At 45.6% G+C, this 20,519-nt stretch overlaps 1 protein-coding gene across 1 annotated transcript; it reads left to right on the forward strand.

The window, feature by feature from the left end:
• The first annotated feature begins 833 nt into the window (after nucleotides 1-833).
• LOC116515993 (potassium-transporting ATPase alpha chain 1-like) lies at nucleotides 834-20,255 on the forward strand. Its single transcript, XM_032228335.1, is given in 19 exon segments — nucleotides 834-971; nucleotides 1,182-1,299; nucleotides 1,662-1,930; nucleotides 3,699-3,809; nucleotides 3,811-3,898; nucleotides 4,015-4,124; nucleotides 6,159-6,293; nucleotides 6,499-6,691; nucleotides 7,195-7,370; nucleotides 8,286-8,422; nucleotides 8,582-8,732; nucleotides 10,902-11,070; nucleotides 11,869-12,023; nucleotides 12,544-12,667; nucleotides 13,406-13,551; nucleotides 16,050-16,183; nucleotides 17,255-17,356; nucleotides 18,692-18,783; nucleotides 19,017-20,255. Coding segments are annotated over 19 exon segments (2,511 nt in total). The 5' UTR covers nucleotides 834-899; the 3' UTR covers nucleotides 19,046-20,255.
• The last annotated feature ends 264 nt before the right edge of the window (nucleotides 20,256-20,519 follow it).

The following is a 20,519-nucleotide window of genomic DNA, read 5'->3' on the forward strand; positions in this document are numbered from 1 at the left end:
AGAAGAGCAACTAAGATGATCATAGGCCTGGAGACTAAAACATAGGAAGAACGGCTGCAGGATTTGGCTCTGTCTAGTCTAGAGAAAAGGAGGACTTAGGGTGACATGGTGGCAGTATTCCAGTATTTGGGGATCTGCCACAAAGAAGAGAGGGTCAAATTATTCTCCAAAGTACCAGACGGCAGGACAAGAAACAATGGTTGGAAGCTAATCAAAGAGAGAAGCATCCTGGAATTAAGGAGAAACTTTCTAACAGTGAGGCCAATTAACCAATGGAATAGCTTGCCTTCAGAAATCGTGGGCGCTGCATCAGTGGATGTTTTTAAGAAGAAACTAGACAGCCATTTATCTGAAATAGTATAGGTTCTCCTGCTTGAGCACAGGGCTGGACTAGAAGACCTCCAAGGTCCCTTCCAGCTCTAGTCTAGTCTAGTCAAAACTAGTGAGTTAATTGCACATTCTTTGTGTGATCTCTCTGTGCATTACTATTTCAATAGTATAGTTGCAATCGAAATGCAGAAGTGACTGAAGGACGTGTCCACTCCTAATTTCACGTAGAGGAAGGAAGTGCTTCAGACAGCCTCTAGGTCACTGTGTAATATGTAGTTTTGGTCTAAATAATGAAGTGACTAGAGTTAGGACTTGGTAGATCCACGCTCAAGTCACCATTCTATTACGAAGCATGCAATTTACAGTCAGACTATCCATTCTGTCCTTCAGTAGCAGTTCCATATTGATTTCTAAGTAAATACTCCAGCTTTGTTGACTTTGAATCCCAGAATTCCACAGCCAGGATGGCCTTGAATGAGAATTACGGAAAATTGGAAGTCTACGTACCTGGAAGTTACTAAGATCAGGAAACACTGATTTAGTTATTCAGATCAATCCAAAATGCAGAAATGTCTCCGATCCGGAAAACAATCTATGGGGAGAGAAACATGTTCCCATCTTCTGCGCATTATTTTAATAATGTAAGAAAGAAAATGCACAATGTAAATTTCAGAGTTGAAAATTGTCCAGCCATGGGCTGTTATCTCCATACCAAGAGTTGTGCCTACAAAGTTTCATGGATGGCACAGTTCACATAGAAAACTTCTTTCTTTCTTTCTTTCTTTCTTTCTTTCTTTCTTTCTTTCTTTCTTTCTTTCTTTCTTTCTTTCTTTCTCCCTCCTTTATTCTAGGTGGATAATTCATCTTTGACAGGGGAATCTGAACCTCAAAACCGTACCCCAGAATGCACCCATGAGAGCCCCTTAGAAACAAGGAACATCGCCTTCTTCTCAACTATGTGCTTAGAAGGTAGGAAGCACTGTTTTTGGGAGGGGGAGCAGTGGTGGGATTCAGCCAGTTCGCACCACTTCGGGGGAACCGGTTGGTAACTTTCTAAGCAGTTTGGTGAACTGGTTGTTGGAAGAAATCATTATGGCAGAGGACCGGTTGTTAAATTATTTGAATGCCGCCACGGGGGGGGGGGGGGGTTGAAGAGATTGGTTGTCCTCTAGCACAGTGTTTTTCAACCTTGGCAACTTGAAGATGTCCGGACTTCAACTCCCAGAATTCCCCAGCCAGCGAATGCTTGGCAATTTGAAGACATCTTCAAATTGCCAAGGTTGAGAAACACTGCTCTAGCAGCATCTAGCTCTTCCCTTCTTCTTTTTCAGGAACTGCCACTGGTATTATCATTAACACCGGGGACCGCACCATCATTGGGCGCATCGCCAGCTTGGCTTCAGGAGTGGAGAATGAGAAGACACCCATTGCTATTGAGATTGAACATTTTGTGGACATCATAGCTGGCTTGGCCATTTTCTTTGGTTTCACCTTCTTTGTTGTCGCCATGGTGATCGGTTACCCCTTCCTCAAGGCGATGGTCTTTTTCATGGCAATTGTGGTGGCTTATGTCCCCGAGGGCCTCCTAGCAACTGTCACAGTAAGTATCGCAACATAAGCAGTTTGAGATCTTTCTGAATACTTTCCCCCTGTTCTGTCCACAACATCTTCACTTGTTGCTTGGTATGAAGGAAGTACTCCTTGGCGTCTCCACCAGCAAGTCCCAAAGGTGCTTTTTCAAAGGGACTTTGTTTGGAGGTTTATCTGTGCCCTCAGGGTCACCCAAATAATGCCAGTGGGTGTGGAACCTTCTTGGACTTTGTTGTAAACAGGAGATGGCGTCGTACCCCTCCCCCAGGGGTGAAATCCAGCAGGTTCTGGAGAACCAGTAGCAGAAATTCTGAGTAGTTTGGAGAACAGGCAAATGCCACCTTTGACTGGACCCAAAGTGGGATGGAAATGGGTATTTTTCAGTATCCTTCCCCTGGAGTGGGGTCGGAATGGAGATTTTTCAGTATCCTTTCCAGGGGTGGGTTTCAACCGGTTCACGGCGGTTGCTGCGAACCGGCTGGTCAGCGAACGCGGAAGTAAGTAACTTCCGGGAACGGCGAAGGGCCCACCCGCCCGCCCTCCTTACCGGTCTTTGAAGGCTTCTGCGCTTCCACGCAGGCGCATGGCACATACAGCACCTGCGCGATTCTCCGCGAGCAGCTGGATGGCACATACAGCGCCTGCGCGAGTCTCCGCGAGCGGCTGGAGCATCGCGCAGGAGCTAAGACGCATGCGTGAACTGTGCGCGTGCACGAGGACGCCGCCGGCCCCGTTCCAACCGAACCGGTTGGAACGGGATTAGCAACCCACCCGATCCTTTCCCTGCCATGCCCACCAAGCCACGCCCACCAAGCCACACCATGCCCACAGCAACAGTAGTAAAAAAAATTGAATTTCATCACTGCCCTCCCCCTCTGCTGAAGGAAGAGTGCTAACGGCCAGATGGCAGCAAGAAATATAAATCCTTCCATTCTCCACCCTTCCATCCGAAGTGAAAAGACTTCTTGGGTGAGAAGCAAAACATCTTCAAGGAAAAGCAAAGTCCAGTTGCCTTTTGAAAAAGCACCTTTGGGGCAACCACAATCTGGAGATGACTGAGAATCTCCATAGACACCTTCACCAGGCAGCATTCTTAACTAACAAAACATCTTCCACAGTTCAAAGACTTATCACCCAACCGAACAGACAGGAACGATCTAAATTATCCTACCCAACATGGTGTCCTTCAGATATTCTGCACTACTTTCCCCATAAGTCTGTAGAGATTCTCAGTCATCCAGGTCATGGTTGTCCCAAAGGTGCTTTTTCAGGAGGCAACTGGACTTTGTTTTTTTTCCTTCTTTTAAAGACCTTTCACTTCTCATCCAAGAAGCTTCTTCAGCTCTGACAGGATAGTGGGGAATGGAAGGATTTACATTCCTTGCAGACATACCCTGTAAGGACACAGATAAACTTCCAAGTGTTTCAACAACCCCCTAAAAGGATGCAAATGACCAGCTGTCTGCATAGAATATAAATCCTTCCATTCCCCACTATCTTGTCAGAGCTGAAGAAGCTTCTTGGATGAGAAGTGAAAGGTTTTCAAAAGAAAAAACAAAAGAAGTCCAGCTGCCTGCTGAGAAAGTGCCCTTGGGACTATTTTTCCCATATCTTCCAGCCACCTAGAAGCATAAGATTGGGAATAGGGTCAGTCTTGAACCAATGGCTTCATGCACTCAACCTCAGTTGACTTTAGTTATCCCAAGTTCCAAAGATTGGACCTCACTTGTTTCCTATCCCCCTCCTCACCCCACCTCCCTCCCATCCTCCTTGGATAGGTCTGTCTGTCCCTCACAGCCAAGCGACTGGCCAGGAAAAACTGTGTGGTCAAGAATCTGGAAGCTGTTGAAACACTGGGCTCTACATCGGTCATCTGCTCGGATAAAACCTGGGACGCTCACCCAGAATCGAATGACGGTCTCACACCTTTGGTTCGACAACCAAATCCACACAGCGGACACTACAGAAGACCAGTCAGGTATTTGCAAGCCTAGCAACAAGCAGAGGGGCAGTGGGTCACAATGGGCACCAGGCTGCCCACCCTAAGCTTACAGGGCAGAAAATCTGCTCATTGCTTCTCATTTTGCTTTACAGGGCAAACTTTTGATCAGTCCTCGGAGACCTGGCGAGCTCTGTGTAAAGTGGTGAGCCTTTGCAACCGGGCTTCTTTCAAATCGGGACAGGATGGTGTACCTGTGCCACGGGTAAGAAGCATTCGTAGGGATCATTATTTATTTATTTAGCGTATGGTGCAGTGGTGGGCTCCTGCGTGATCGCGCGGGTTCAGGGAGAACCCTTAGCTTTGATCGCTGGCTGCAGAGGTGGTATTCAGCAGGTTCTGACCAGTTCTGGAGAATCGGTAGTGGAAATTTTGAGTAGTTCGGAGAACCGGCAAATGCCACCTCTGGCTGGCCCTGCCCCCATCTATTCTCTGCCTCCCCAGTCCCAGCTGATCAGGAGGGAATGGGGATTTTGCAGTCACCTTCCCCTGGAGTGGGTTGGGAATAGAGATGTTATAGTATCCTTCCTCTGCCATGCCCACCTAGCCATGCCATGCCCACCAAGCCATGCCCACAGAACTAGTAGTAAAAAAAATTTGAATCCCACCACCGCAAGGAGACCCATGTCAAAACATGCATGAGAAGAACAAATTTAAAAATAAGCAAGTGTAAAGGCAGAAGGAGAGAGGAAAAGAAAACAAGAAGAGTAGAAAATAAGAAACAATGGTTGGAGACTAATCAAAGAGAGAAGCAACCTGGAATTAAGTAGTTTGGAAAACCGGTAAATACCACCTCTGGCTGGCCTCGCCCCCATCTATTCTCTGCCTCCAGAGTCCCAGCTGATCGGGAGGGAATGGGGATTTTGCAGTATCTTTCTCTTGCCACGCCCACCAAGGCATGCCATACCCACCAAGCCTCGCCCACAGAACCCATAGTAAAAAAATTGAATCCCACCACTGGCTGGCTGGGTCCGCACACCTGCCCTTGTGCTAAGCTATCCATTTATAGCTAACTTTCTGGCTCATTCCCTCCGACCTCCTTGCCAGGTGAGTTTCGCACAGCCCCTGCTTTACTTACCTTAGTTGCCTGAGCTGATTACCTGCTTCTCTGAAGCTCCGTTTCACTCCCAAAGGGGTATGTGGAAGCAAAGCTAGCGGGCGTGAGTGCGCACTCACAACCAGTGAACCACTTGTGAATGTAACTGCAGCCCACCACTGGTATAATGAGAACATGACAAAAGAGTAATCATATACCGGTGATCCACAACAGTTCATTTAGTGACCATTCAAAGTTACAATGGTACTGAAAAAAGTGACTTGCCACCATTTTTCACCCTTAGAAGACTGTTGCAACATCCTTGTGGTCACGTGATCAAAATCCACCCACTTGGCCACTGACTCGTATTTATGACAGTTGCAGTGTCCCGGACAGTGGTGGGTTGTAGGCGGTACGCTCTGGTACAAGTATACTGGTTCCTGCTGGGAGCACCAGGTACCGTACTCTGGAGTGCCCACCCAAGCTCCTTATCTGTATTTGAGCTCTTTGGTGCTTCTGTGCATGGAGCGCATGGCGCCTGTGTGATGCTCTGCCAAGCAGCTTCAGTGTCGTGGAGGCTCGCGGAGGTGTCAAAAGAGGTAAAGACTCATGCACGCACTCCGCACATTCATGTGGTGGACCCCAGGCCCCGTTGCAACCGGTCCCGGAGGTCATGTGATCTCCTTTTGCAAATCTCTGACAAGCAAAGTTGATGGAGAAGACTTTAAGCCAATTTTTTGAAACTTGGCACTTTAAGACATGTGGACTTTGGCTCCCAGAATTCCCCAACCAGCATGTCTTAAAGTGGCCAAATTTGAGAAACACTGCCCAGCATGGCATAACCGCTTGAGGTTTTGTCCACAATAGGCATTCAGTTGCAACTCCTCGCATCCTCAACCAAACCAGTTAAGGTCAGAAGATAAGGCTTATCATGAAACACACTTGAAAAGCAGTGAGGTTGGGTCAGCTGTTCAAGTCAAACCCAAGTTTGGGGCAATCAAAAACCTAGAAAAGTTTCTTCTGCACCAGCTACCCAAATCTCATTTTAACCATCTTGACTTCTGAGGAATGTTGTGAGTTGAAGTCCACTCATCTTAAAGCAGCCAAAGTTGATAAATGTTGATCCAGTATAAATGCAAATTCAGCCAGCACGTCAACGGTGCTGATCCTGTTTCTCTGTTTTCTCTCCCTTTTCAATCCCAGCGTATTGTGATTGGAGATGCTTCAGAGACAGCCCTACTGAAGTTCTCTGAAATCACCCTCGGCAACGTCATGGAGTACCGGGAACGCTACAAGAAAGTCTGTGAGGTTCCCTTCAACTCCACCAACAAATTCCAGGTGACTTTCTATCCCCTGGTTTCCAAGAAGTTCAGCAAGGGCCACCAAAAGGAACTCTGATTCAAATAGTACCGAATGAATCTGGCATTTAAAGCCAGACTCCATTCCTTCCTGCTTAGTTCATTGCCACTATCCAAGAAGCTAGAAAGCTGCACAATAGCTAAGAACAAATCTCATGGACTCTATGGTCTTCCCTTACTTTCAGCTGTCTGTCCATGAGCTTGACGATCCCAGAGACCAGCGCCATCTGCTGGTGATGAAAGGTGCTCCCGAGAGGATCCTGGAACGCTGCTCCACCATTATGATTAAGGGCCAGGAGTTGGCCCTTGACGAGCAATGGAGGGAAGCGTTCCAAACAGCTTATATGGACCTTGGTGGACTGGGCGAGCGTGTGCTGGGTAAGAAATAATCAATGATTGAAGTTTTCATTAAGTATTTTTTTTTTAAATGAAAATCTCTACAACTCCCTACCGGTAGGCTAGTTTTATCTTTGAGAAGAACCTCAACAAAAGGCCCTCTTTTCTGGACCTTCTCCTTTACTGACCTGTTGGACCCTTCCAGGTAGCAATTATGCTCTTGTGAGCAGCATGGAGCCACCACTGAACCTCTCCAACAATTTCTCAAAGGTATTTTACATGAGCAACATTCTGGAAATTTAAATAATGCCTGAAAGCTTCTTGAGCTTCATCCTGTGTATGACAACTGCCCAAGTATCCATCAACACCCTCAACAGTATCAACTACTTGGGATTGTGAGAAACCTGAAATATGAAGTGAAGCACCAAATGCCAAGTTTGAGCACAGTGGGCTAAGTGAAGATGGAGTTGTATTGATAGTTGAATAAGTAGCTTGATTTATGGGCTTATGAAGTAGGTCTCACAATGCTTCCCTCTTGTCCACAGGTTTCTGTCACCTCTACCTTCCCCAGAATGAGTTCCCCCGTGGCTACCACTTTGACAGCGATGAAACAAATTTCCCCACTAGTGGGCTATGCTTTGCAGGCCTTATCTCTATGATTGATCCACCTAGAGCCACTGTGCCGGATGCCGTCATGAAATGCCGTACTGCAGGTATCCGGGTAAGTCCATCAAAAGTTCTGATGACGTCAATGGTTGTGAAAATATCCATAGTAATGCTATGAAAGCTAGACGTCAACACATCGAAATCTTACAAGATCCTAGAATGCTCCTTTCCTAATCTGAAGCTTCTAGATATGTTGGGCATCAGCTCCCATAATATTTGGGTTAGTGTGACAAATAGGTTTAGAAACAACTGTTGCAGGTTTAATAGCAGTAAATGTGAGAGTGATCTTTGAGTCTTAGCGGACAACCAATAAAATATCAGCTAGCAGTGTGCGGTGGCAGTCAAAAAAGCCAATACAATCCTAAATTGCATTAGCAGAGGGATGCAATCAAGATCAAGGGAGGTACTTAATAAAGCCTTGGTAAGACCACACCTAGAATACTGCATCCACTTTTGGTCACCACACTATAAAAAAAGATGCTGAGACTCTAGAAAGAGTGAAGAGAAGAGCAACCAGGATGATTAGGGGACTGGAGGCTAAAACGATTGCAGGAACTGGGTATGCCTAGTTTATTGAAAAGAAGGACTATGGGAGACAGGATAGCAGTCTTCCAATATTTGAGGGGCTGCCACAAAGAGGAGGGGATCAAGCTATTTTCCAAAGCACCTGAAGGCCAGATAAGGAATAATGGATGGAAACTGATCAATGAGAGATTCAACCTGGAAATAAGGAGAAATTTTCTGACAGTGAGAGCAATCAACTGATGGAACAGAAGTTGCCTTCAGAAGTTGTAGGAGCTTCATCACTGGAAGCTTTCAAGAAGAGACTGGACTGCCATCTGTCAGAAATGGTGTAGGGTCTCCTGCTTGGGTGGGGGAAGGCTTTGGACTAGATGACCTACAAGGTCCCTTCCAACTCTGTTAATCTCTGTTAAAAATCCTCACCCACTCCTCCCATTTTTCCCCCCAGGTGATCATGGTAACAGGAGACCATCCAATCACCGCCAAAGCCATCGCTGCCAGTGTCGGCATCATCTCAGAGGGCAGCGAAACTGTCGAAGATATCGCCGCTCGCCTCCGCATCCCCGTGGAGCAGGTTAATAAGCGGTGAGAGCATCTTAATACAAGGCATGTTAAAGAGCTTTTTTAGTGACAGCTGCACCGGACAAGGAAGATATTCTGTGCAAGGGAAGAAATCATATGGCATTGCTGGGGTGCTAGTGGGAGGCCTCCTAATCTTGAAGAGGGTTTCTCTCTTGTTCCTAGGGACGCCCGGGCATGTGTGATCAATGGAGGTCAATTGAAAGATATGGAAAGTGAAGATCTGGTTGAGATCCTCAAGATGCATCCAGAGATGGTCTTTGCTCGCACGTCTCCACAGCAGAAGCTCATCATTGTAGAAAGCTGTCAGAAATTGGTAAGATCCAAACTTCTTATAAAAAACTAGATATATTTGACACCTTTTTTTTACTTTCCCAGCTGTTGAAACCAGAACATTTACAGAACCAGTGATATCATTTATACAAAATACCAAGTGTTGATAATTCTCCTCCTCATTTGGGGGGGGGGGGTTGCTTATGGTTTTAATACATATAAAGGCTTGCCAATGACCATCATAAAGATAATTGATTTGTGTAACCCCCCATAAATCACGATTGCTTTATAATTTGATTTCAACTTCCCAGATGGGTTTTGATGAATCCAGTAAACAAGTTAAGCATGTTATTACATGGACACGGTCCATAATTAAGTAATTGCCTGCATCCTTCCCTTCCTCCAAAGAAAATACAAGGCAGTGTCGCCATTTTTTTCAATTATCTTCATAATTGCTTTGTGAAATATATTTGGCTGAATGGGCAAGTGTACTTAATTGTTTTACTCTGGGATATATAGAAATGCCTACAGCACCCAATCTCTGCTCCCTTTGGGTGGACCAGTTCTGCTTCTAATTACCGTATTTTTCCATCTATAAGATGGACCCATGCTACACACACAAACACACACACACTTTTCTTACCCAAAATTCAGAAATCAATATTTTAAACATTAAATACCCTGTTTCCCCGAAAATAAGACCTCCCCAGGTAATAAGCCGAATCAGGCTTTTGAGCGCATGCGCTAAAATAAGCCCTCCCCTGAAAATAAGCCCTTCCCTAAAATATTTAACTGCATGCGCAGCCGGTCCCCACTATTTCCTGGGAGGAAGGAGGTAACATGCTCCACGCCCCCCCCCCATGCATCTGCTATCCATGTGGAACAGCCTCACGGAGGCTGCTACCGCTAACCCTAGCTACCACACTCCTCCTCTTAGTAGCAGCCACAAAAAGAGGGGCAGGCTGAGTGATGCTAGGGCTGGCAAGCATGTGCCAGAAACAGAGACAGAACTCTCTGGATCAGCTGATCCATGGGCTGAGGTTAAGGGGCCTCCTGCACCTCAAAAATAATAAGACTTCCCCAAAAATAAGACCAAATGCTTATTTCAGGGGTCAAAAGAGAATAAGGGTTCCACCACAAAACCGCAAAGCCCTTATCTGCGCCGACATAAGTGCGGAGGGCAAATCCGCGTCGTTCGAAGCGCTAAGGAAAAACGCGACCCTACTGCGATGACATAATCGCGGAGGGCAAATCCGCGCCTTCCGAAGCACTCAGCACCCTAAACCTAACCCTAAACCTAACCCTAAACCTAACCCTATCACCGCTATTTTGACGAGCTCGGTTTTGTCGTGCCACGGAGAATAAGATCCTATCTTATTTTCAGGGAAACACGGTAGAAGACATTTAGAGAGAGTCAAACTATTCTCCAAAGCACCTGAGGGTAGAACAAGAAGCAATGGGTAGAAACTAATCGAGGAGAGAACTAGGAAGAAAATTCCTGAGAGTTAGAACAATTAATCAGTGGAGCAACTTGCCTCCAGAAGTTGCGAATGCTCCAACACGGAAGTTTTTAAGATGATGTTGGATAGCCATTTGTCTGAAATGGAATAGGGTTTCCTGCCTAGGCAGGGGGTTGGATTAGAAAACCTCCAAAGCCCTTTACAACTCTGTTATTGTATTCTATTCTATTCTATTTTGCGGAGTAAGACATTCGCTTACTGGTACTGGTACTTATTTTTTATTTATCTGACATTTTTATGGGCTCAGAACGCTCCGACATTACCGCTCCCTGTCGTATCTGAGTACTGGCTACGGGATGTCCGCAGCATCAGCTGACATCAGTTACATAAGGCTCATGATTGGAGGAAACCTGTTAGCTTGTCTCTGCAATCAGAAGTTTCGCTCGTGAGGCTAGTTTGCAGAGATAAGGTATCAGCAGTTTCGCAACCGCTGTTCTTCTCTCGCTCCCCACCCCCACCCCCACCCCCACCCCACGTGTATAAGATCCCCCTCCATTTTTAGGTAAATGTTTTCAAGAAAAAGTATTGTCTCCTACAGGGAAAAATACCGTAACTATATCTTTACAGAATGAAGGCCAAGAAGAAAGACACAGCATGGCAATACTAAAGAGAAGGGTTGCCCATTAACAAATCTTTGTTCTGAATCCCGTTCGTACAACCCTAAGTCCCACACGCCTCGCTCTTGTCCACAGGGTGCAATTGTGGCTGTTACGGGAGATGGGGTGAACGACTCCCCGGCGCTGAAGAAAGCCGATATCGGAGTCGCGATGGGCATTGCTGGATCCGATGCAGCCAAGAATGCTGCCGATATGATCTTGTTGGATGACAACTTTGCTTCCATTGTCACCGGAGTTGAGCAAGGTCAGTTCCTGGAAGGATCCCTTCCTAGGGAGATTCTGAGATAAGTTGTCCTCCTCACACATCTAAAACAATAGCAAGTGTTTAGATCCATATACCACTTCACAGTGCTTTTCAGCCCTCTCTCAGCGGTTTACAGAGTCAGCCTATTGCCCCCAACAATCTGGGTCCTTGTTTTATTGCAGGGGTGTCAAACCCAAGGCCCACGGGCCAGATCTGGCCCACAGGGTGCTTATATCAGTTCCACGAGCCACCCTGGAAACAGCAGACTGCCCCATGGTGCCTCTGTCAGTGAAAATGGAGCTTTCGGCCCTCCCAGGCTCCATTTTCAGCGATGACTGCCTCCTGCAGCCATCTACCAATGAAAACATGAGCTTGAGGGGGTCCCACATGGCTCCCTTTGAGTTCCGTTTTCACTGGCGGAGGGCTGCAGGAGGCCATCATGGCCGAAAATGGACCTCAGGAGCCCATTTTCACTGGTGGAGCACTCAGGGCATCACAGGCATCCCTGACATGAGTGGCATCAAGCTGGCCATGCCCACCCCAGTCCCCGAGGTCAAACATAACCCTGATGCAGCCTGCAATGAAATCAAGTTTGTTTTACCTGTTTTACCAACTTCGGAAGGATGGAAGGCTGAATACACCTTGAGCCTGGTGAGATTCAAAGTGCTAAATTGCAGGCAGCCGGCAGGCAGCAGAAGTAGACTGCAGTACTACATTCTAACCACTGCGCCACCGTGGCTCTTACAGCACATAAAGAAACCATTCATGTTCTGCATTTTTCCTCTGTTTCCCTTCCAGGGCGCCTGATTTTTGACAACCTCAAGAAATCCATTGCTTACACCTTGACCAAGAACATCCCAGAGCTGACCCCCTACTTGATCTACATCACCGTCAGTGTCCCTCTTCCCCTTGGCTGCATCACCATCCTCTTCATCGAGTTGTGCACAGATATTGTAAGTCCTCAAGGACCAAACTAAAGTTTGCAGGAAGCAGTATAAGAGACACACACCCCTCTAAGCCATCTTTAATTTTGTGGGTCCCATTTTGCCCATGCATAAGTCACTTCTTTTGAAACAAAACTCACATGTTGGCTTAGCCTGACGTGTTAACCCAGCTTGTTTAAGGCAGTATCATTGTTGCAATCACACAACATGCAAAACCCGCGAAGCCAGCGGCTGTATCTATGAGTTAATAAGGTGGGTTGTTGTTTTTCAATAGTTTTAATTTTGAGGTAGGTAACCAGGCTAGACCAATTTAGCCTAAGGTAAACCCGAATGATACAAATAAATTCAATTATCAGGTTAAGTGTGTTGTATGAATCCAACCTTACAGGTCTAAAACCTACTCTTGCTCCAAATGGTTTTCATCCACCACCAAAAGTCCCAAATTTTCACAGTCCATCATAGCAACTCAGGGTGAAATTAAAGCTGTTCTTGTGTGCCAAATGCTTAAATATTCTGTCCTCCCCCATAGTTCCCTTCAGTTTCTCTGGCCTATGAAAGGGCTGAGAGCGACATCATGCATCTGAAGCCCCGAAATCCTCGACAGGACCGTCTGGTCAATGAAGCACTAGCTGTCTACTCCTATTTCCAGATTGGTATGTATGCATGCAAGAAGATTCCACCTAGCGCTTATCAGAGCTAGCAAAAGAAAGAGAATGCATTTGCTAGAGAGCAATGTGCTTTTAATGTAACTTTAAAATAAACATCCGAACTTGTGTTGTTGTTTTCGATAGTTCACTAGAATAGGTTTTGATTAGCTTTATCCAACAGAAACAAAGCCACACCAGATGTATCAGGGGGGATTGCATCTCCTACACCAGTAGGGAATTATGGGTACTGGAGTGCCAAGATTGCAGGAGAATGTTGGGTTAGGAAAGCCTGATCTAGCCGTGAATGGCATCAAGGATAGGCTTTGATCTACAGTTCTCAATATATTTTATTGACCTGTAAGGAACATGAGGTTTCTGCCCTCTTTTTTTTTTTTTTTTTTAAGAATCTCTTCAAATGCTGAGGAGTACCATTTCCTGGATCACTTCAATGGACCTATTCTAAAAAAAAAAAAAAAATAGCTGAGAGGACAGAGAAGTCAGGAAATTGTTATTATAAATATTCCCTCGCGCCAAGAAGCTAGGACAGTGATAAAGACCATCCTTAAGAGCTGGAAGAGATCGCAATGGTGCAACCTCCTTGCTTTGGCTCATTTGCTGAAAGTGCTTGCGATACACTGTCAAAACGTGCTCACCCAAATACCGAAACCCGCTGGCTTAAAAGTCTGGTGTCGAAGTGCAGCAGGACCAGAAACCCAACACAACCTGTGCTGTTTTGCCTCGCAGGAGCTATCCAGTCATGTGCTGGCTTTGTTGATTACTTCACCGCCATGGCGCAAGAGGGCTGGTTCCCACTGAAGTGCGTAGGGCTTCGAGCCGCCTGGGAGAATGACCACATCCAGGACGTTCAAGACAGCTATGGCCAAGAGTGGGTGAGTAGAGATGAGAAAGACCAACCTGACTCCCAACCTGATGTTCCAACTGTTGCAACTCAAGACTTCTGTTTACCCAACCTGGCAACCGGGAGTGTTCTTGATCAGGGGTCTCCAACCTTGGCAACTTTAAGACTTGTGGACTTCAATTCCCAGAAATTCTGAGAGTCAGAAGTCAACACGTCTTAAAGTTACCAAGGTTGGAGATCCCTGTTCTTGATGATTCCTTGATTAGATTGTTTACTTTTAGCTTGTTTGCATGAATTGCAGAGGTGGGTTCCTACCAGTTTGCACCAGTTCGGTAGAACCAGTTTGTCAAATCTACCGAACCGGTTAAAAGAGGTTCCACCAGTGGACCTGGAAAGCAGGCCACACCTAAAGAAGAGACTCCAAAAAAATTTGAAACCCACCACTGACACACACACACACAGAGAGAGAGAGAAAGAGAAAGGAAGAAAGAAAGAAATAAAAAAAGAAAAAGTGAGAGATGAAAGAAAAAAAGGAAAAAGGGACAGAGACAAAAGGAAGGAAGCAGAGAGAGAGAAAGAAAGAAAACACATGGCCGGCAAGCCACTCCCACCAGGTCACATGGCCGGCAAGCCACTCCCACAAAGGAGGCCACACCCACAGAGTAGAGTTTGAGAGTTTATTAACATTTATAGGCCGCCCTTTTCCCTGAGGGGACTCAGGGCGGCTTACATAAAATCAGGAGGGGGGAATACAAACAATGACGTAGACACACATAGAGTAAAAATAATGAACAACATTCATTCATCATTCGGGAGGGGCGGCTATCTTTGTCCCCAGGCCTGACGGGCTAGCCAGGTCTTGAGGGCTATGCGGAAGGCCTGGACGGTGGTGAGGGTACGAATCTCCACGGGGAGCTCGTTCCAAAGGGTCGGAGCTACTACTGAAAAGGCTCTCCTCCTTGTAGTTGCCAGCCGGCACTGGCTGGCAGATGGAATTCGGAGGAGGCCCAATCTGTGAGATCTAATTGGTCGCAGGGAGGTAATTGGCAGAAGGCGGTCTCTCAAGTACGCAGATCCACTACCATGAAGGGCTTTATGGGTGACTAGTAGCACCTTGAAGCGCACCCGGAGATCGACAGGTAGCCAGCGCAGCTCGCGGAGGATAGGTGTTGTGTGGGTGAACCGAGGTGCACCCACGATCACTCGCGCGGCCGCGTTCTGGACTAGCTGAAGTCGCCGGATGCTCTTCAAGGGCAGCCCCATGTAGAGCACATTGCAGTATTCCAGCCTAGAGGTCACAAGGGCCCGAGTGACTGTTGTGAGAGCCTCCCGATTCAGGTAGGGCCGCAACTGGCGCACCAGGCGAACCTGGGCAAATGCCCCCCTGGTCACAGCCGTCAGGTGGTGATCAAAGGATAGCTGTGGATCCAGGAGGACTCCCAAGTTGCGAACCCTCTCTGAGGGGTGTAGAATTTGACCCCCCAGCCTGAGTGATGGAATATTGGTCGAATCTTTGGGAGGGAAGCACAACAGCCACTCGGTCTTTTCTGGGTTGAGTACAAGCTTGTTAGCCCTCATCCAGTCCATAACGGCCTCAAGGCCTCGGTTCATCACGTCTGCCGCTTCATTGAGTTGGCACGGGACGGACAGATACAACTGGGTATCGTCCGCATATTGATGGTATCTTATCCCGTGCCTGCGGATGATCTCTCCCAGCGGTTTCATGTAGATGTTGAATAGTAGGGCGGATAAGACCGAACCCTGAGGCACCCCATATGTTAGGGGCCTAGGGGTCGACCTCTGCCCCCCCACTAACACCGACTGCGACCTGTCCGAGAGGTAGGAGGAGAACCACCGCAGCACGGTGCCTCCCACTCCCACCTCCCGCAGTCGTCGCAGAATGATACCATGGTCGATGGTATCGAAAGCCGCTGAGAGGTCAAGGAGAACCAGGATGGAGGGATGTCCTCCATCTCTGGCTCTCCAAAGATCATCGGTCAATGCGACCAAAGCGGTTTCTGTGCTGTAACCGGGTCTGAAGCCTGACTGGAAGGGGTCGAGATAGCTAGTAGGTTCGAAAAAAATTTGAAACCCACCACTGATGAATTGGTAGAACACTCCTGCTATCACTGACAGGGCAAGCCACTGGTATATAGAGAACAAACCCTGCTCCCTTCTAACATTGATGATGTTGCCTAGTTAGGTAATAAAATGTCTGCAAGAAAACAATCAAAATCAGAGAGCATCAAGGACGCCACCATTCAACCCTGAGCTGCAAATATTCTCTTCTATGAGTAAACCAGTAAATCAGGGACTGGTTTGGACAAAACTCAGCAGCACTTTTTCGTGCAGCTGTTGATAAAAATAGGATTGCCAACATGATCGCCAACGTCTGATGACGGATACAAGAATACGTAAATACTCTGTATTGTCTTAGAACCTCAAAAATATTTAAGCAGTTCTCGGGGTTATTTGATGGCTGATGGGTCATCTATTGAATTTTCCACCACCGTTTCTTTCTATTCCCAGACATTTGGACAGCGTCTTTACCAAGAGTACACTTGCTATACTGTCTTCTTCATCAGCATTGAGATGTGCCAGATTGCAGATGTGCTTATCCGCAAGACACGGCGACTTTCTGTCTTCCAGCAAGGATTCTTCAGGTAGATCACACTCTAGCACCTCCAAGTGAGATCTTCCTAGACTGGCACAGTTAGGAACATGTTTTTTGAAATCCACGTCTGTTATGCTGCGATACTATACATCAGAACAAAAGGATAGTAGCCAATGGTTGCTTGGAGATGTTGACAGAAATATGATCAGTGAACAAAATATTAATATGAAGGAACCTTCAGGATTGTCCAACAATTCAGTGGTGACTTTGGATATCGAAAGAAAAGTTGAATTAGACTCTTACCTTGAACCCACTTGGTTCATTGAAGAACTGGTACTCATATTGGAAAAGTGCTATTTATAATATAATAGGAAGGATTACAAATATTCTACATCTCTAAGGAGGTTCTTACTAGAAATAATTTTTCCAGTAGGCAAATGGCACAAAATTTAACTTTGCTGATAGATACTACAGCTGGAATCTTTTTTTAACTTTTCCAACCCAACAAATTCAATCTGTTGTTTGATCTCTTGCTCATATACTTAGTTTTCGAATTTGTGTTGGTTGGGGAGTGTTTTCCTGACCAAATGGTGTTACTGTGTTTCCCCGAAAATAAGGCAGGGTCTTATTTTCTTTTGACCCCCATAATGGCCTTAGTTTCAGGGAGGTCTTATTATTTTTGAGGTGCAGGAGGCAGTGAATGTGGTCACCTCATGGCTGCTGCTGTGTTGCAATATTTTCGGGGAGGGCTTATTTTAGCGCATGCACTCAAAAACCCAATTGGGCTTATTATCTGGGGAGATCTTATTTTCGGGAAACAGGGTAGTGATGGGCAAATCTGTATCAAACATGAGGGAATAAGCTCCTTTCCCAGAAAAATTGACAAATTGCAACCCAATCCAAGATCAAATTTGAGTTCTCCCTAAACTTGACCATTTTGGGAATTCAACAACAGAATAGGAATATTTGCCTTCTTACCCTGGAATTGGCTTCTTTCCACTGAGTGATCCAGTTCTGCCAATGATCAATGACCATCACCCAATTATGGTCTATTCAAAGCAGAAAATCAAGAACAGACACACATCTTCCATCCAGCCCTTTTCATCTCTTTCTCTTTCAGAAATAAGGTCTTGGTGATTGCTATTGTGTTCCAGATCTGTGTGGGCTGCTTCCTCTGTTATTGCCCTGGGATGCCCAATATCTTCAATTTTATGCCCATACGGTAAGAACTTCTATCCATTGGTATTCTAACGTGACAAAACCACGTCTAAAAAGTTCTCACGAAGACATGCTACAGGGCACAGTTAGTTAGAAAAGCCCACAGCCACCTCTGAACGTGTCTCCCCAAAACCTCAGATGCATGATTTTGTGTAGTTTGTTTTGTGTTGCTTTGTGGTTTACAAGAGATGGCTTTCAATGCTATACCATATAAGAATCCTAGCAACTCTGGCAAATGTGAATAAGCAAGCCAACGTTCTCTTCCCACATTCTTGCTTCTCTCTTTCCACTGTACGATATTACTACACTCTAAGCATGCCTATAAATCTCAGCTCTCCGGACACTTTACCCTTTATTCAGGAATTAGCTATCTCAGCAAAAAAAATCCCAGACAAAACACAACAATCTTGACTAATCACACACAAAAAACCAAAAGATGAAGCATAGAGATATAGATTTGTCCACTGCAATACATAAACATCAATAACTGTATTTATATATTTGATTTGCAATCTACACTTTATAACAGGAGCTCAAGGCAGGCTCTAGTTCTAATTCCTCCAATTCTTTTCCCCAAACAATAATCCTATGAGGTAGGTAAGGTTGAGAAGGGGTGAGGTGAGGGGGAGCCCAAAGTATAGAAGGAAGCTTCTATAGCTGAAGGTTGATTAGAATTTGGGTCTCCCCATTTCTGGTCCAACCTTTACCACTATATTTCACTGGTTTAAAACCTAGTTATTTTGCCTCTCTTTCACAAACCATTTCTTGTTTCTTTAGGAAACCCCACCTCATATCTTAGAAATCCTTACTCAACTTGCTCTAACATGTATTTTCCTCTAGCTGCACTTCCATTGTCTATTGTTTCTCCTATCCCATCAAACATTTAGATATTAAATTCAGCAAAGCAAGAGTAGCTCATTTACACATCACCTTATAACAACAGTAAGTACAGACACAGGGAAAGACAACAAGGAGTTAAAGAGCTAGAAGGCTACAGCTTAATCCTCCTGATCCAATTCTCCCCTTTAGCTAAGTGGGAAAAAGCAAGTTCCCTCAGAAGAGGGAACTTCCTGCAGCTCGGGTCAGCACCAAGGACAGCAGTCACTACAGCCCTACATTGCAACTGTCCCCCTTTTTCCTGGGACCCAGCAGGAGAAAGCACAGATCACAAACTGAAAAACAAAGCTTTGGGGCCGTATTTGTGTTGCAGAACGATGCTCAGTTCCTGTCTCCTTCAAGACACTTCACTCAAAGATGAGATTCAGCTCAACGGGCTAACTTTTGAAGCTTTTAAGCTTAACTTTGTCCATTCTTTTGTCATCCCCCCCCCCCCGTCCAGATTCCAGTGGTGGTTAGTGCCTCTACCATTTGGACTTCTCATCTTTGTGTATGATGAAATCCGAAAATTGGGAGTCCGGAGACACCCTGGAAGTAAGTTACAAGAATGGGTAAGGAGAGGAGGGAAGCACAAGTTGACATAAAGTTCACAGAAGGCTTGATTCAGACATCTTCTACTGCAATTCCCAATTCTGGATCACTCAGAAATAGTGCTGTACTACTAAGGGTACACCTCTTTGTTTTTCCGTCGTCTGACAAACTGCCGTGGGCATTAGTGATGCCACTGTCACCCTCAACCTGATCCCCATGTTGTTTCTTTCTTCCAGGTTGGTGGGACAAAGAACTGTATTACTAAAGATGAAACTCTGGGCAGAGAGTTGCGCTGCCTGGGCTGCTCCCTGTGGGTGCAAAGTACTACAGTCAGAAGGAACCTTGGGATTTGCTTTCTTCGTTAGCTACACCTTCAACCAAGCTTGCTGAATTCCTTACCCTTCCTATGATGAAGTTCCATACCCCACACGTCCTCCTCCAGCTACTCTGGGACTAGAATCTGCCCATCATCAAGAAAAAATATTTGGGGATGCTGATATGCATGGGGAAACGGACGATCCTTGAGATGGCAACCAAATATAAACATTGGTAGAGATATAAAGTGGTTTTTTTTATACATATAAATATTTAAAAAAAACAGGTTTCAAACCCCAAAGCCTGCAAACGAGGCAATATGACCTCAAGGGAGAGTAAGCTGAGCAGGTTGAGTAAGTGGTTTGCCTCCGTTTGTCCTCTCCATAGGAAAAGCAAAATTTAAAAACAACACCGACTATAAGATATGTAATGGCACATTAGCATCTTTCAACTTCTGCACGATTTGGATTTTTGGTCTCCTTGGATTAGAAGTTCCCAAAGCATAAAGATTACACAGAAGAACTTTCTCACAGTGGATGAAAGGAAAGCAAGAGAAATTCACACACAGGCAAGCAGTCTACGTTCAAGATAACCAGACGTTGAAGCTATACTCTCCATTCCTTCAAATTCTGATTACCCTCTAGCCCAATGGACTGCAGTAAGAAAAATAAATAAATGATATATGCCTCATGACGGCATCAGGCAAACATGACTTATATACTTGCACCATACTTTATGATGCAAGTAAATAATTTTGCTGTTTGCGTAATGGTGTTGTTTTGAAATCATTCATCAGCTATCAAATGGGCAGATCATATACCACCACAAACCACCACCTCCTGTACTTGTGAGACTTCCCTTCCTCCCTGGCTACCACCTTATGAATAAAGAGAATGATCCTTCCATTTTTCTCCAGTCAATTTGCTCACCTATGTGGAGGGAACTATAAGATTGAATTAAAGGGAAGGATCGCCCACAAAGTCTCACTTAATGGCTTTTAAGAACCCTGATCCTGCAGAAGAAAATACACCAAGTCAGACTTTGGGCTAGTGTACTTCATCTAACTGTACTTGCTGATATTTATCAATTACTAGCAGATAACCTGGCATTCCCCAGCTATTTATTTATAGCTGGGGGGGGGGGGAATTTCCGGATCAAATGTAATTTCTAATGTTGGATTTTTCCCCTTACTAGAGGGAGCCCCCTGGTGGAATACTATGAAGCTGTTACCATGGTATCTCCACTGCGCTGCACAGTAGAAGCCATTTTACGGCAGTACAGTAGAAGCCATTTAAAGGCACAACAGGCTGCATCTTAACACACACCTCAAGGGGTGTTAGGGCTGTCTTACCCCCACAGTATTTTTTTCTCCAGAGAGTAAATCATCTGTATGCCAAGTTTGGTTAAAATTGCTGGAGGCATTC

Source organism: Thamnophis elegans, chromosome 12 (assembly GCF_009769535.1).
Source record: "Thamnophis elegans isolate rThaEle1 chromosome 12, rThaEle1.pri, whole genome shotgun sequence".
Classification (NCBI taxonomy): domain Eukaryota; kingdom Metazoa; phylum Chordata; class Lepidosauria; order Squamata; family Colubridae; genus Thamnophis; species Thamnophis elegans.